The 14070-nt window shown below is 48.9% G+C and overlaps 1 protein-coding gene across 1 annotated transcript in view; it reads right to left on the reverse strand.

Moving 5' to 3' along the window:
- Positions 1-1017: 1017 nt before the first annotated feature.
- The window catches only part of TGFA (transforming growth factor alpha), a 105429-nt gene continuing 92376 nt past the window's right edge, over positions 1018-14070 (reverse strand). Inside the window, exons 4-6 of the mRNA XM_032497764.1 lie at positions 9742-9891; positions 6829-6938; positions 1018-5011 (exon numbers count right to left, since the gene is read on the reverse strand). Coding sequence (XP_032353655.1) covers positions 5004-5011; positions 6829-6938; positions 9742-9891 — 268 coding nt within the window. The 3' untranslated portion in view covers positions 1018-5003. The remainder of the gene's footprint in view (positions 5012-6828; positions 6939-9741; positions 9892-14070) is intronic.

Consider the following 14070-nt stretch of genomic DNA (forward strand, 5'->3'; position numbering starts at 1 on the left):
CCTCTGGTTAAGCATTCCTGGAAAATAAAAAGCAAGGGTGGGGGTGGATGGGAGGGAGGGGGAGGCAAGATTGGCAGCATTAAAACTAGCAACTGTTGGAAGCCATCACCACCCCAGGGCAGAAGGGACAGGGGGAGGACATGGTGTAAATGAAGTGTGGTGAGAGCTGGAGCTGGTGGGTAGGGGCCCCGGGAATCTAGCCCTGGGGGTGTCATTATTGGAGAGCCCTTCCTCCGGACCAAGATCACACACCCTCCAGCATCTATTTCCCTCCCTGCTGCTCCTCCACGTCGTGACACATGTGAAGTCCGCACGCGGGTTAGAAGGGCAGAGAATGGGAACTCAAGTGCAGCGGGGCTTGTAAGAACTGGGTGGACAATTTTAGAACAGTTCCTTACAGTGAGAAACTGGTTAGTGGGGAACGGGGGTGTGTGAGTCGGGGTGGGGTGGCCTGTTTTTTTCCTTCCACGAGGCTCAGCAGAGAAGATCCAGAAAAACATAAGCCCTGTTCTGAGACTGTACTGTCCGATGGCCATTCACTTTGAATACTAAGGGGTAAATTGTGTTAAGTTTCAGTGACTCTGAAAAGCCTCTTGAAAGCTTTTCCTAAAAACTGTAGCCCCACACAAATTTGTCCTTTGCTGAGTCCTACAGCACAATGGTTCTCAAACTTGAGCATGTTTCATATAATCACCTGGAAGGTGGAGGGGGCAGGGGCACCTCTATAGTTTAATAAGGTCTGGGGCGGGGCTTGAAAATTTGCATTCCTCAGACGTTCCCAGGTGATTATGATGTTCCTGGTCTGGGGACCAGCTTGGAGAATCACGGCTATTAACACACACTCTCCTGTTTATTTATTTATTTATTTTTTAAGAGGCGGTACTGGGGATGGAACCCAGGACCTCGTGCATGCTAAGCATGCGCTCTGCCATCGCACGATACCCTCCTCCCAGCACACACTCTCTTAATGTGCTCTGGTAATATCCCAATCTCATGAAAGAAAAGCTCCAGTCCTGATTTAGGGAAAAAAAAGTTCATTCCTTCATCCTTCCAAACAGGGTACAGTACAACTGAACAACAATACACGTTACTGAAAAACACAACTGCATTTTCTATTGCTCACTACTCTTTAAATAAGTATAATTCAGATATTAAGGAAAAGAACTGCCAATCACATTAATGCATTACAGAAATCAACATTAACTTACCACACAAAATAAATTAAAACATTAAATATTAACCTTTTCAGTGCAACATATACAGAAGTCAGAGTAACAAGTTCTAAAAAAAAAAGCATCAGGTTTGTTATAATGAAGATAATGAAAAGCTGAACACTTCAGTGAATTATTACACTAGGAAGAGGGGTTGGTTTCAATCCTGTGTGTGTGTTTACCACTCGATCTTTTAGAAAGCCTGGTAAAATCAGTGGCTACAGAGAACAGGTCTTATGTTAGAACATCAAGAACAAATATGTGTCCAACTTGTTTCTGTGATGTCCCCCTTGGTCCTGGGCTTTTGAATCATCCCCCTGCTCCCTCCTCAGCTGAGCAGGCTGGGAGAAAGCAAAGCCAAGATCCTCCTAAGGGGTCGGGGTCTCCTGAGCAGTGCTGGAGCCTCGTTGATCCGTTCCTGCCAAAACTGCCTGGAAGAGTGGCCAGCAGCCCACGTGCACTGAGGTAGCCTGGCCCTGGGCAACCTGACGATGCCAGACACTCCTCCATCTGCACAGAACAGGCTCCCAGGAAGCTCTAGAACGCACCTCCTCCCTGACCAGTGTGGGTGGGGGAATGTCAATTCCACCTTCTCCTTTCCTGGGAAAATGGACTCTGGGGACATTCTGCCCGCCTCCTCTGCTGGCTCATGGTGGCAGGCTCTTATTTGCTTGGTGACACGCGTCACGTTCAGATTTGGCTGGTGTATAGCGTTCTGTCTAGGAGAAAACGCTTCCTGCCAGGGTGCCTAAAGCAGTCACAGCCTGTAGACCAGTGTAAGAATCCAGGCTCCGGAAGAGATTTGGAAGCACCCTCTTCCCCCTATTAAAATTTTTAAAGATTTACTCATTTTTAAAACTGTGTAGCAGCTTTAACAAGAAGCCCACTTTTATTCTTATTTATTTCTTTATTTGGGGGAGTGGAGTTAATTAGGCTTATTTCTTTTTTTTTTTTTAACGGAGGTACTGGGGATTCAACCCACAACCCGGTTCGTGTTAAGCAGGTGTTCTACCACTGAGCTATACTCCAGCCCCCTCTTTTTAAATTAGGGTTTTTTTCATTTGTCCTGAGAGAGACTTTAGAAACAGCTGTGTTCCCCACCGCACAGGTGTGTGGCTACCTACCAGGTCAGATCTTGAGAAGGAGTCCCTAATCACAGCAAACTTGGCTTTCTACAAAGCAAGGAAACATGGGGAACCTACAGAGATTGATTAGAAGATGGTTTTTAACCTGAAAAGTGGGCATTTTTACAACGAACCAAAGAAGTACCAATGCCATGAAATGGCACAGGAATCCAATGCTTGTTGGCCATCTGATTTCTTAAAAAGAAATCACTAAAGAAAAGGTTCTCATATCCTGGGGTGTGGACAAGGGTCCAACCAGGCCTGCCTTGACCCCAGCCTCTGCTTGCAACTCGTTTCAGACCTCCTGGTTTACAGAAGACTGTTTTGAGAGGCGCTTCTAGGGAGGCACACATTTGAGCCCATTAGCTGCAGGTCGTACAGGCACAAGGAAGGGGGCACCGGCACTGTGACTTGCTGGACTAGAACATTCACAGACACTCTGAAGTCCCTGCAGGGTTCCCTGTGCTTCCATCCTATCTTCTCACCCCTCTGCAAAGGCTCGTGTGCCTGAAGACTAGACACTGATCCTTCCATCCATCAGGGGAAGAAAGCCCCACAAGACACTCTCAACATCAGTTCCTATTCTTTAAAGGCAACCAGACCTCAAATAGTCTCTAAAAGATGGAAGAAAGATTGTCCTAAAGTAAAAATGTGATCTCAAGTTAAAAGCGAATGTTGCTACTCCCCTTTCATTAGTCTCTGAAGAGTGAGTGCAAACTGGGGTCCACGAACCAGTGTCAATTGGATCGGTCTCTGAGCAACGTGCTATGGTGAAGCCTCAGCTCCCAGATTCACTGCGGTAGGACCGGGAATGCAAACTTAAGCCTGTGTTCTTTCATGACTGAACCCAAGAGCTGTGTCAGTTCCACCGCTGGGGGCCTGCTGCTGGTGAGCAGATCCCACCTCTGCTCTTGGTGCTTCGGCTGCAGCATCATTTAGTAAAAGTGCCAAAGGTAGGACGTGGTCATGTAATTGTCCCAGTTGTGAGAAATACAGAGAAAATTCATTGAAACTGACAGCCTGGGAAGGAAGAATCAGGGGAGGACAAAATTACCTGATAGAAATTTCAAGCCAACTTGACATATTTTAAAGGTCCTTTTCATGATGTGAAGAGCTAGGTGCACTGAAGGGTTAACAGGTAGACCTCTTCCATTTTTCAAATATCAGTGAATAAAGAGTTCCCTCACGTAAGGTGTTTGCGTATTATTTCATTGTTATCCTGTTTCCAAATTTTAATGATAATTTCTAGGGATGAGCTCCCGCCATGTGGTGGGAGGGGATCGAAGCTTCCTACAGGCAAGCCCACTGGGTCTGAAGGTTCCCAGATGCCCAGGAGAACAATTTCTCCATCTCTCAGGGAAAAGTGAGACTCACACAGTGGTGGTGGCTCCTTAGTGTTTTTTGTTAATAAAACCAGCATCCTGAATGGAAAAGAAAAAAAAATCATTGGACTATTTCTCCTATACTTGAAAATAAATAGGAAAGTTAAATTTCTCCTTTTAGAAATAAAGCAACAAATCAACTAAGCAACAACATGGAAAAATAAGTGACTGGTCCCTCTTCCATGGACGCAGCCCCAAATGCCCGTGGCTCTCTGCTGAGACTCTATTTCTAAACAGGCTCTCGGAGGGCTCACGAGAAAGTTAATACATTGAAGACCAGAGCAGTGGAGTGAGTATTGTGTTTACCCCATGTGGATGCCCACAGAGGCCCTCTGTCTCTTCCTTGACAAGGTGACAGATCTCCACTGCTAGATCTGCTAACTTTTCAACGGGAATGTACCCTGGAGCATCCATCTGCTTTGTGCATTAAATGGCATGACCTCTGAACCCCGATCTAGCAACTCTCATTAGCAACTCATCCTCTGCTCCCATCTCTACCCATCCTGGGTGGCTTTTCCCAAGCTTTAGCTGTCCCAAAGAGACCAGACATTTCTAATCAGTATAGCTTTCCAGCCATCAATACATACATCAGTAATGTAGAAGTCTGAACGGGTTTTATGCTTTTTACATTGACTTAAGAGATTAAAAATAAAACTATCATCTGTCTCATAAATAAGAAATTATCTCCAAGGGTGGCGAAGGGTTGGGACGATCTTCAACATCACAAGTCCGTGGAAGACACCGGGCTGGTTGAGGGTTTCGTGGACAGAGGACAGACACGGCTCCTCCTTGCCGATGACTTCACGTAGCAAAAGGCGATTTTGTTTTCTCCACCTTCTTCCCCCATAAGCGGATAAGAAACAACTGCAACGATACGATAGGAATCTCCGGTGTGGGGCAGGATGGAGACTGCTGTGAAAAGAAACACAGCCTGGCAACTGTGACGGGCAGAACACACCCACACATGCCTCGATGCGGATGCCCACGCACACGCTAACTAGGTAAACGGCGGCTCCACCCCTCTGCCGTTCATTTTTGACCAGTCTTTAAACTGTGGTCCGCTGATTTCTTCTCCAGGTCACACCGAATAACGCCAAGCAGACAGAGTTCTGGACAGAGTTTTGAAGGAAGGCCCACGGAAGACGAAAAGCCCACAGAGTCGATCGCGGGCAGAGAGGACAGGCCTGCTGGCACGTCCCAGACAGCCCTGGCCGGGCCGTCCTCAGGAAGTTCTTTCTTCATCGGGCTGCCACAGTCCACCTGGCAGGACTCCTCCTCTGCACTCTTCAGACCACTGGAAGGAAGGAAAAACAGGTTAAGCTCCGCGGGCCAGACCCCAGCCAGGCTGGGAGAACAGGCCCGGGACTGAAACTTGGGGAGGCATCAGCCAAAGTCCCCAAGTCACCAGGTTCCCCTGGGCAGTCAAGTCCACATCCTGCCGGTTCAGCTGCAGGGGCAGCAGCTCCTGAAACTGCGCTGTCAGTGACTCAGCCCAGTCTGCGGCCAGTTCCCTCATCAGGGGTAGCTTAGTGGGCAGAGCTCGTGAGCTGGTCCAGGGCTCTGGCAGCAGACTGGCTTCCTGAGGCCATACAAGAACAGATCCCCCTTCTTTCTCAATAGGTGGGCCCTGAGGGTGTCCTCTGTGCAGGTCACGGCAAGGCAGTGTGCACCCAGTCCCTTAGCAGCTCCTGAGTCCAGCCCAGCCTGGACATCTTGCTGCTCTGCTCCCTTCCGTGGTTCCTCTGGAGGTGGGAAGGTACCCATCATCTGAAGGAGAGGGGCTTCAGCCTTGGTGGCTATCTATCTGGAAGGTCAGACCCATCCCCAGGTTCAAAGCTAACATTCTCTCAAATGTAGGGAGAGAAGTAACATTAACAAGGAATTTACTCTGCGCTAAATGACTCTGCTGAGGTGCAGACCAATGGTACAAGATCTACTATAAATTTTCTCCAAAAGGCATATGCAATTTTTCTATTGGTGCTAAAATACAAAGTAAAAATATTTTCCTTCATTAGCTCAAGGGATGGTTCCTCGAGGTAGTGGAGGAGATGTGAGGGGGGCTTCAGAGGCCCTGGCGCTCATCGGCTCCCCCAGGGACTCATGGTGGAACCCAAGCAGGCCTTTGGCAGAGTCAGTTTACCCATACTACTATGAGGATTAATGAATTAGCATTTTCCTAAATTAAAAGAGCCGCTCACACATAATGGCAATGGTTCTTGAGATGAAGACAAAGTAAACGGCGCTCCTAGGCCTTCGGTTCCCCCCAGGTCACATTCCCAGGAGCCCTAATGAACGCGGCAGTGGTCCAGCTTTCCAGCTGCTTTTCTTCCGGCCCTCTCCATGCAACTCTAAATTTCTGGAATGCAGACTGTTTACCAGAGTGGGACACCCCCAGGTGGACGAGCCTGGGGTGACCGTCTCCTGACCCACCACTTTCTAAGAAGGAACTCTAAGTTTATGACGGGCTCTGTTGGTCACACCAGCATTCCAGAAACACTTGATGATGCGCGACTTCACAGAGCTTGTAGGGGTAAATTTGCTAATTGATTCCAGGAGCCCCAGGCCAGTGATGCCCAGATGAGGGCTCCTGAGACGTGGGTTTGGCCTCATGTCCAGACATCCAATCTTTTTCAGGGATATTGGTAAACTAAATGAAGATCATAGGATTCTAAGAGTTCAGAGTCCTTTGAGACCTTCTATGTAGGCTAAATCCCTCATTTCACTGATGGGAAAGGGGAGATGATTTCTCAAGGAAGGAGAATGGACATCTGCTGCATGTCTACAGTCTGCGGTACACTCTACTAGGTACTTTATATCAGTACTTACTCAGTTTGCACATCTTTTTAAAGAGAAAACTGAGGCTCAGAGATGTTAAGTTACTTGCTAAAGGTCACACAGTCACCAGTAAGGATAAAACAGCTCTCTTCTGAGTAAAATACACACTAGAATAAGCTAAACGTGACTTGGTAGGATAAATGTCCTCTTCTTTTCCTCCCTTCATTCTGTTTCATCCTCCAAGAACTTCTGTCCTGACCTGGAGAAGGTGGTCCTTTTCTCTACCCAATAGTGTCTCCCAGGGGAAAAAGGCCCTGCCTCGATACGGCCCCTTACCTGTTTCTGAGTGGCAGCAAGCAGTCCTTCCCTTCAGGAGGGCACTGGGCTTCTCGTGCCGGCAGATGAGGGCCCGGCACCACTCACAGTGTTTTCGGACTTGGCAGCAGCTGCAAAGATGCAGAGAACACGGTCTGTGCGGGAGCCTGGCAGGGGAGCCCAGCTGGTGCAGCGGCCACCCGAGGGGCCTGCTGGGCAGCGCTGGGCTCTGACACTGCCTTCCCATGGGGCCTCCAGAGGGACAGACACAGCAGGGGGCTGGGGGCTTTGCAGGGCAGTGGCCTTTGGGACAGAAGCTGGTCACCCAAGAGAGGACCTGTTGTTGGCCACCGCAAAGGACCAGCTCCACTTGGCGGCTCTGCACTGGGTTCCCAGCTGTCAGAGAGGACCAGTCATCCACCGGCTGCTTGCACCATAAAGCAACAGTGGGGTAACTCCAGAAACATAGCAATAGCCCCAGAACTGCTGTCAGGACTGGGCCAAAGCAGCCGCTTCAGGCTGGCAGGGCCGTGAGGGCTTGGGATGGAGTGGGGTCATCCATCAGGAATTGCCAGCAGCAAAGCAGGGACTGCGCGGGGCAGAGGGTGCTGGATGGACCCATGGATGGAATGAGAGAGTGAGTCACACATGTCCGTGGCTCCGAATCTTTTTTCTGAGGACTAACATTCTCTACCTGTGGCCAACTCATCCTCTCAGTGAACCTGCTACCCGGAGTCCTGAAGCATTAGGGCCATGAGGGCTCCAGCCTCTTTCTGTGGGCAGCAATGAACAGCCTGCAGAGTTAGCACGAAAAGAGAACCAGAGAACCCAAGAGAAGGGCAGAGAAGAAAGCCCTGAATAAGACATTAATTCGCTAGAGTGCTGTTGGCTATTTCCCTTGGGACACCATGGAGGACTCTGTTTCCACTCATTCTAACCCTAACGTATACAGAACCTATACACCCACTGACTGGGGCTGGGAGGGGTCTCCTGGCTGCCACGAGCCCAGAAACAGATGAGGAAACAATCTGGTGGCTGTGCTTCCCTCTTGGTGCCTGGTGTCATCTCACAATCCCTACCCCAGCCCCTCTCTCTCGGCACTGCCCTGGGAAGGTGACTGCAGCCACCGAATCTTTGGGCAGCAGAGCTGAGAAGGAACCCTGCGACATTTCTGCCCAAACTGCTTCTGCCATGGGTGGCCAGAGCAGTCTGCCCCAGCATGGGTCCCTCTTGAGTTGCAGAATCCAGGTTGGGACCAGCTCACCCCATGTGAGAGGCCTTGATTCTAGATCTATCAATGATGGCTGCCTTGCAGTCAACTAGCCAGGTGGGCTCGCCCCAGGAGCTTCCCAAGCAGGTGTGTCCCAGGGCAGTGGGATCCTGGCCTCTAGACCCCTCGGGCATGGGATGGGCTGGTCCCAAGCAACTCTGCCATTCAGGAGGGATCCAGTGCCTGGGCAACCAGCGCCAGGCAGGTTGAGGACTTAGTCTCTGCATCAGGGATTCTGAACTTGATTTCTGGCAAGGGTAGGCTTGGAAAGGACACAGGAGAGGTGGGATGGTTGCCTCCCTGGGAAGGAAGAGGCTGCCCAGGTATCCTGGGTTAGTCTTGTCTTCAGAGAATATGGCAAAATTAACTTTCCTGTCCCTTTGGGGAGGCCCACGTGGGCACTTAGGATTCTTCCTGAGGCGCTGGGACACAGAAACGGGACTATGGGAGTGACAGGTGGGGACACTAAGCCAGCCAGCCATAAGAGTCAAAGCCGGCGGTCCCTTGGCTGCTCCTGCTGCCCCAATGGGGGTGGGGGAGGGTCTCCATGAGTGGCAGAACCTGAGCTGTGCCCCAGCCTGAAAACAGGTCCACCACCTGCACACATCTTTTCTAAGACACACGGGAGTAAAACGGGGGAAGGCGAGGCCAGCCCTCACCCCTTAATGCTGCCTCGATTCAGGAGGAGGACATGAGCAGGTTGTAGCTAGTGTCACCAAGCTGGGGCTCCCAGGGGCACTCCGTTCATTATCAGAACCAGGAGCGTGGGCTTGAGATACTTCAATGGCAACAAACCAATAAAAAAACAGGACAGAGACTCTTATTTATCTAAAGCCCTGGGCACTCTCAGAGGGCTCAAGTCTGGCTTCATGCAGTAACACATGGTTGTTCCTTCCAGCCCTGGCCAGAAAGGGCCCGTCCATTTACTGTCTCCACCTTGAGTTACTCTGCACCGATCTAACTGCAGCCTTTGGCTGTTCTGCCAATCCCTTGTGTGTGTCCAATTAGGTAACATCTTCTGAGGGTTGCTCTGTGACTTAGATGTCTCCAGATATTTCCAGGAAATAAATCTGGCCAGATGCTGGAAATACAACCCTAGGGTCTCTCCTGTTGCAGAGCAGTCCAGTCGGGAGATATGGGCGAGCAAACGGGGCTAAGAAACACCTGGAAAGGGGCTCAGTTGGTCTAGGGCTCAGGAAGGCTTCCTGGAAGATGCCAGACAGTGAGTTTTGGAGGAGGAGGAGGGGAGGGCAGAGAAGTAGAGAGAGGGGGAGGCCTGTGGTAACAGCCACCGTGGCTTTAGGGTTTGCAAAGTGCCTTCTGCAGAGAGGAAGCGCTGTGGCTACTGCCCACAGGAGGCTGGGAGCCGTTTCTAGTTCCCTCTGGAAAGTCTGCGTATCCCCATCACAATGGTGAAGCCTCCAAGCCCACAGCACGGAGAGAGCAACTTTGGCCCTGCACTGGCATCCAGCAAGGCACAGATCCTCTGTTAGGGACCTCCCAGCATGCGTGCCCTTTACATAGCTTGGCTGTCACCAAAGCTCCTCTTTGCTTTGCTAACACGAATCAGACATCAGCGCGGCCCTGTTATCTGGGCACGCTGCAGATAGCCCTGGTGGGGCAGGCAGATGGGGGACTCAGCCTCAGAGGCAGCAAAGACTCACTGTATCAGCACACAAGTGATGATGAGGACAGCCAGGGCCACGATGGAGACCACCACCAAGGCGGTAATGGCCTGCTTCTTCTGGCTGGCAGCCACCACGGCCAGGAGGTCTGCGTGTTCACAGCGCGCACCGACGTACCCAGAATGGCAGCTGGGGAAGACAGGGATGTCAGCACACTCTCGGGCAGAAGCCTCATTCTCTCCACCCCTCTAAGAAGTCGGGGCCGGAGCGACCCAAGTCCTAGGAAAAGCCCAAAGGGCACCCTCCAGCTTTTGCTATTGGAGGCAAAGGCATCAGCAAAATTGCTCCTACTACCCTGCACAGGCACCTCTTGCTTGGAGAAGAAGGGGTAACTCATCAGCTTATCATCTGAGGAGGAAAAGTGCTGCTGGAGCACTTCATTATTATTGTTACCATGCCAGATCCTGGGGGAGTGAGGAAGGCAGCAAATGTGTTTATGACATGAAGTTCATTTTGGCAGTTCATAAAAATCTAGGTTATTTTTAAACTAAATGTGTGTATTCAGAATTTCTAGTGATGAGAGAAAGAAAACATGCTAAGCCAGCCGGAGACATAGACTGTGGTTTGCTTTTTCTTCATCTTCCTCAAGTTTAATTAGTTCTACAAGCATTTACCAGGTGGTCCAGTGCAAGGGGCATGTGGCAGAGGAGCGGCCAGCACCACCATCTGGCAATTGTAAGACTTGAAAAGCCACCAATCTCTTTTGAACCCTGGTCCTCATTTCCAACAACACCCGGCCTCCCTCCACTAGAAGATTAGTAAGGACACAAAACAATTCACGTTTATGAACATGCATGTAACCTGTAAAGGGCAACACTGACACACGGTGATGGTATGACTGGTATTGGTACTATTCAGAGGCTCTTTGGCGTCAATCATTTCAGTAACAGCCTCCTCTGTACTGAAGGCTGATGGTGCTTCTTCCACGTAGCTCTCACCTATGCTAAACTCCCCCTACCTAGATTCTGGGGTGGGGGCCACAAGTGGTTCCTGCACGGTGATTCCTCAGGGCATGTTCTAGTCGTAAGGAAGTGACGGTCATTTTCTGATGCAGGTACTTTTTTCCCCCTCCAAGCATATGATTCTTCTCAATAGAAGAGACTTAGTTTATAATCAGGTCCCTTTGTCTGGGGTGACTTTCTTTTTGTAATGAAAATGTTTGATCTCTGCTGCCTTCTCAGGTTGAGTGACTTCCTTCCCACAGGGGACTTCCCTGAGGAGCAGTCTGGCACCAAACATCACACACTGTATTTAAACTTTTGTTTTCCTTCCCAGATTTGACAATGATAGTTAAACCTTTTTTTTTTTTGTTTTGTAGAGTCTACCTTTTGAGGAAGTAGCCAGCCTGTCACCTTCACTTTCAGACTAAAAGGGCTTTGAAGAACAAGGAAAATGAAGGAGGATTAAAGGTCCTGGTGTGTCTGCTACCGTGCAGGGCTAGCCCCAGGGGTGCTGATTTGTGATTCCCTTGAACTTGTGCTCCTGGGTTGCCAGATTCCAGACACTAGACCCCAGATGCCAGAAGTCACAGGATAAACACCATGTATTCTCCTGGAGCATATGTTTTGCTCAATGTTAAAAATTTAATCATTTTAATGTTAAAGGAACAGGTAGTGTATGGGTTTAAGATTATGGTAAATAGGAGATGCTGCAAAAATTGCTGCTTAAGGCTACAGCCTGGGATACCAGCATACGAGCTTCTGTCTTTAATGCCTCTTAATGAAAAAGTCTTTCACTGGTGCTCTTTTCCCCAAAGCCCAGTTGTTATGAACCTTATTTAAAGGGTTTTTGTTTTTGTTTTTGTTTGAATTCAAGCACTTGCTTATCTGTTAAAGGTTAGTTTACCTTTAGTACACATTTTCTCATTTAATCTTTGCACAGAAAAGTCAAGTCACTTGCCTGTGCCCGCCCTGCCAGGGAAGAGAGAGAAATTCATTCCCAGGTCTGCTGACCCGAGTCTGGGTTCTCTCTCACTCACCAGGGCTGCTGCCCCTGCTTACTAACTGGGGACTGAGATGAGAATGCCGCAGATTAAGCTCTTGATCAAATCTGGCCTTTTGGTTTAGCCTCCAATCTTGAAAGGGTAAAAGAGATTTGAGGTTTTAGGTTCAATGAGGGTGCAAAGGGTTTGCAGTCTTAAGTAAGGATGCTGGGGAAGACCAACTGGGAGGTTAAATGCCATCTAAGTTTCTCTGTAGACGGGAAGAGGAGAGAGCAGCCTCCGGGGAGGAGGAACAGAGTGGAAGACTGGGGAGCTCTGGAAAGAAGACTTTGCTTGAAAAAGGATCTGGATCACAGAATGTGAATAAGAACACAGACCCTCAGACTTGGGCTGGGAGGGAGACAACCGAGTGCTGTGGGATAGAAGCAGGTTTGTTTTTTGTTTTTTGTTTTTGTTTGGTTTTAATAACAAAATTATGTGAAGATGAAAGTCAGGAAACAGCTCACCCTGTAGGTTGGGGAGAAAACAAAGACACTGGCCCCTTCCCACCAAGGGGAAGCTGATGGTGGACTGAACTTGAGACTTAGAGGCGATAAGCAACAGGCACAGGTGATGTGTACATTGAAGCTTTCTGTGTCTAAAGAGAACCCTGCTAAGGGTCCCTCCTCCAGCCCATCTCGAGTTTTCACCCTGCACCCAGATGGCTCCTGGGTTGTGGGCTTCCACCATTTGGTATCCAACACCTCTCTCTGCAGGACCCTAACCCACCCCCCCCCCACTTTATCTCCCGTCACCTAGGTTCCAGCAACCCAAGAAGCCCTCCCACCTTGTAATGTCAAATAAACTAGTGCTCAGACACGGCTGCCTAATGAGTGAATGACTACCCACCCCGCCCTTGCCCATCTCAGCTCCTGCTACCTTCTCTGCCTGGAATAGGATTCCTCACTTTCTTCCTCAGACTCCATCTCAAAGACCACGTTCTCCAAGATGTAATTAACAGACTCACTCATTCATTCTCCCAGGTACCTCTCCATCCATTTTCCATGGATGTCTTTAACCTTGGAAGGCCCTCAGGACTACACCCACCTCTCTGACTGCCCCTCCCTCCAGCCTCACCTTAGGCCAGCTCCATGCTCCTGTAGACAAGACCTAGCTCTACAAAAACTCTGGCGAACCACTGAATAGAAGCGGGGTGGGGAGCCTGGGCTTTGGGGTGGACTGTTCCATGTCTAACCAGGAGCTGCAGCCAAGCCAATGAGACTTCTCTATAGCTGGGTGTCAGTGCCGTTTCCTCATGGGGAAGGGGAGTGTGATGAGAATTTGCATAGAGACTCAGGAAAGGTCCAGGCTATGGAAGGGGCACTCCAGGAGGCAATTTCACGCAGCCTGCAATGTTCCTGCTCTCACCCAAAGGCCCTGGGAGAGGAGGATTCTAACATCTCCCTAATGGCTTGGTTCTGAAACCCTATGACTTAACAAATCAACGCTGAGGACTCTAAGAAACCCCATTTAAATAAAATAGTGGGAGCCTCGTGCTAATTACAACATCATCTTATTAAAGGCTATGCTAACCTCCTACCAGAATGATCTCTGTTAATCCCAACAGTAACAGCCGCATGTGAGGTCCGGCTGCTACTTACCTTGTTTTACAGCTTGTGGCTTAAGCATCTCTGCGTTTTCTTTTCTTTTTTTTAAATATGTAACTTAATTTTTTTTTTTAATTTAAAAAATGTATTTGTTTATTTTTTTGTTGGGGGGAGGTAATTAGGTTTATTTTTTTATTTTTTTAATGGAGGTGCTGGGGATTGAACCCAGGACCTCGTGCATGCTAAGCATGCGCTCTACCAGAGTTGTACCTTCCTCTTCCCCTCTCCGTTTTAACAAGAAGACTTAAATTACCAGTGATATGCCTGTCTCCTCTGCCGATAGCTTTAGGGCTTTCCAGTCCTGTCTGTTGCTCAGTTTTTCCTCTAAGTCCCTTTTGTGCCTGGTTCACGGTGTCTTTTAAAATTTTGAAGAAATATGATAATGCATGTAGAGCTGTGCTCCTATAAGCGTTTTTTTTTCCTTAAGGAAAAATTTCCCCAATCAGAAAAAGAATATTTCTGAGAAAATTGGAAAGTACATAAATTATAATAAAACCGAAAGAAAATGAAAGAAGGAAAGGAAGCCCACATTGCTGCAAATCCCACCCCCTCAAGCGGTGGTCTGAATGACAAGGACTTCTGCTGGACTACTTCTGTGTATTTTTTTAACATAGTTCAGATTTTAAAAAATATAATTTTGTATCAACTTCTCACTTAATATTTCTTTACCATTTAACTCCGTCATTAGAAAAACTGTGGAAGTCATTTAAAATAGTTGCG

The sequence above is a fragment of the Camelus ferus genome, chromosome 15, assembly GCF_009834535.1.
Source record: "Camelus ferus isolate YT-003-E chromosome 15, BCGSAC_Cfer_1.0, whole genome shotgun sequence".
Classification (NCBI taxonomy): Eukaryota; Metazoa; Chordata; class Mammalia; order Artiodactyla; family Camelidae; genus Camelus; species Camelus ferus.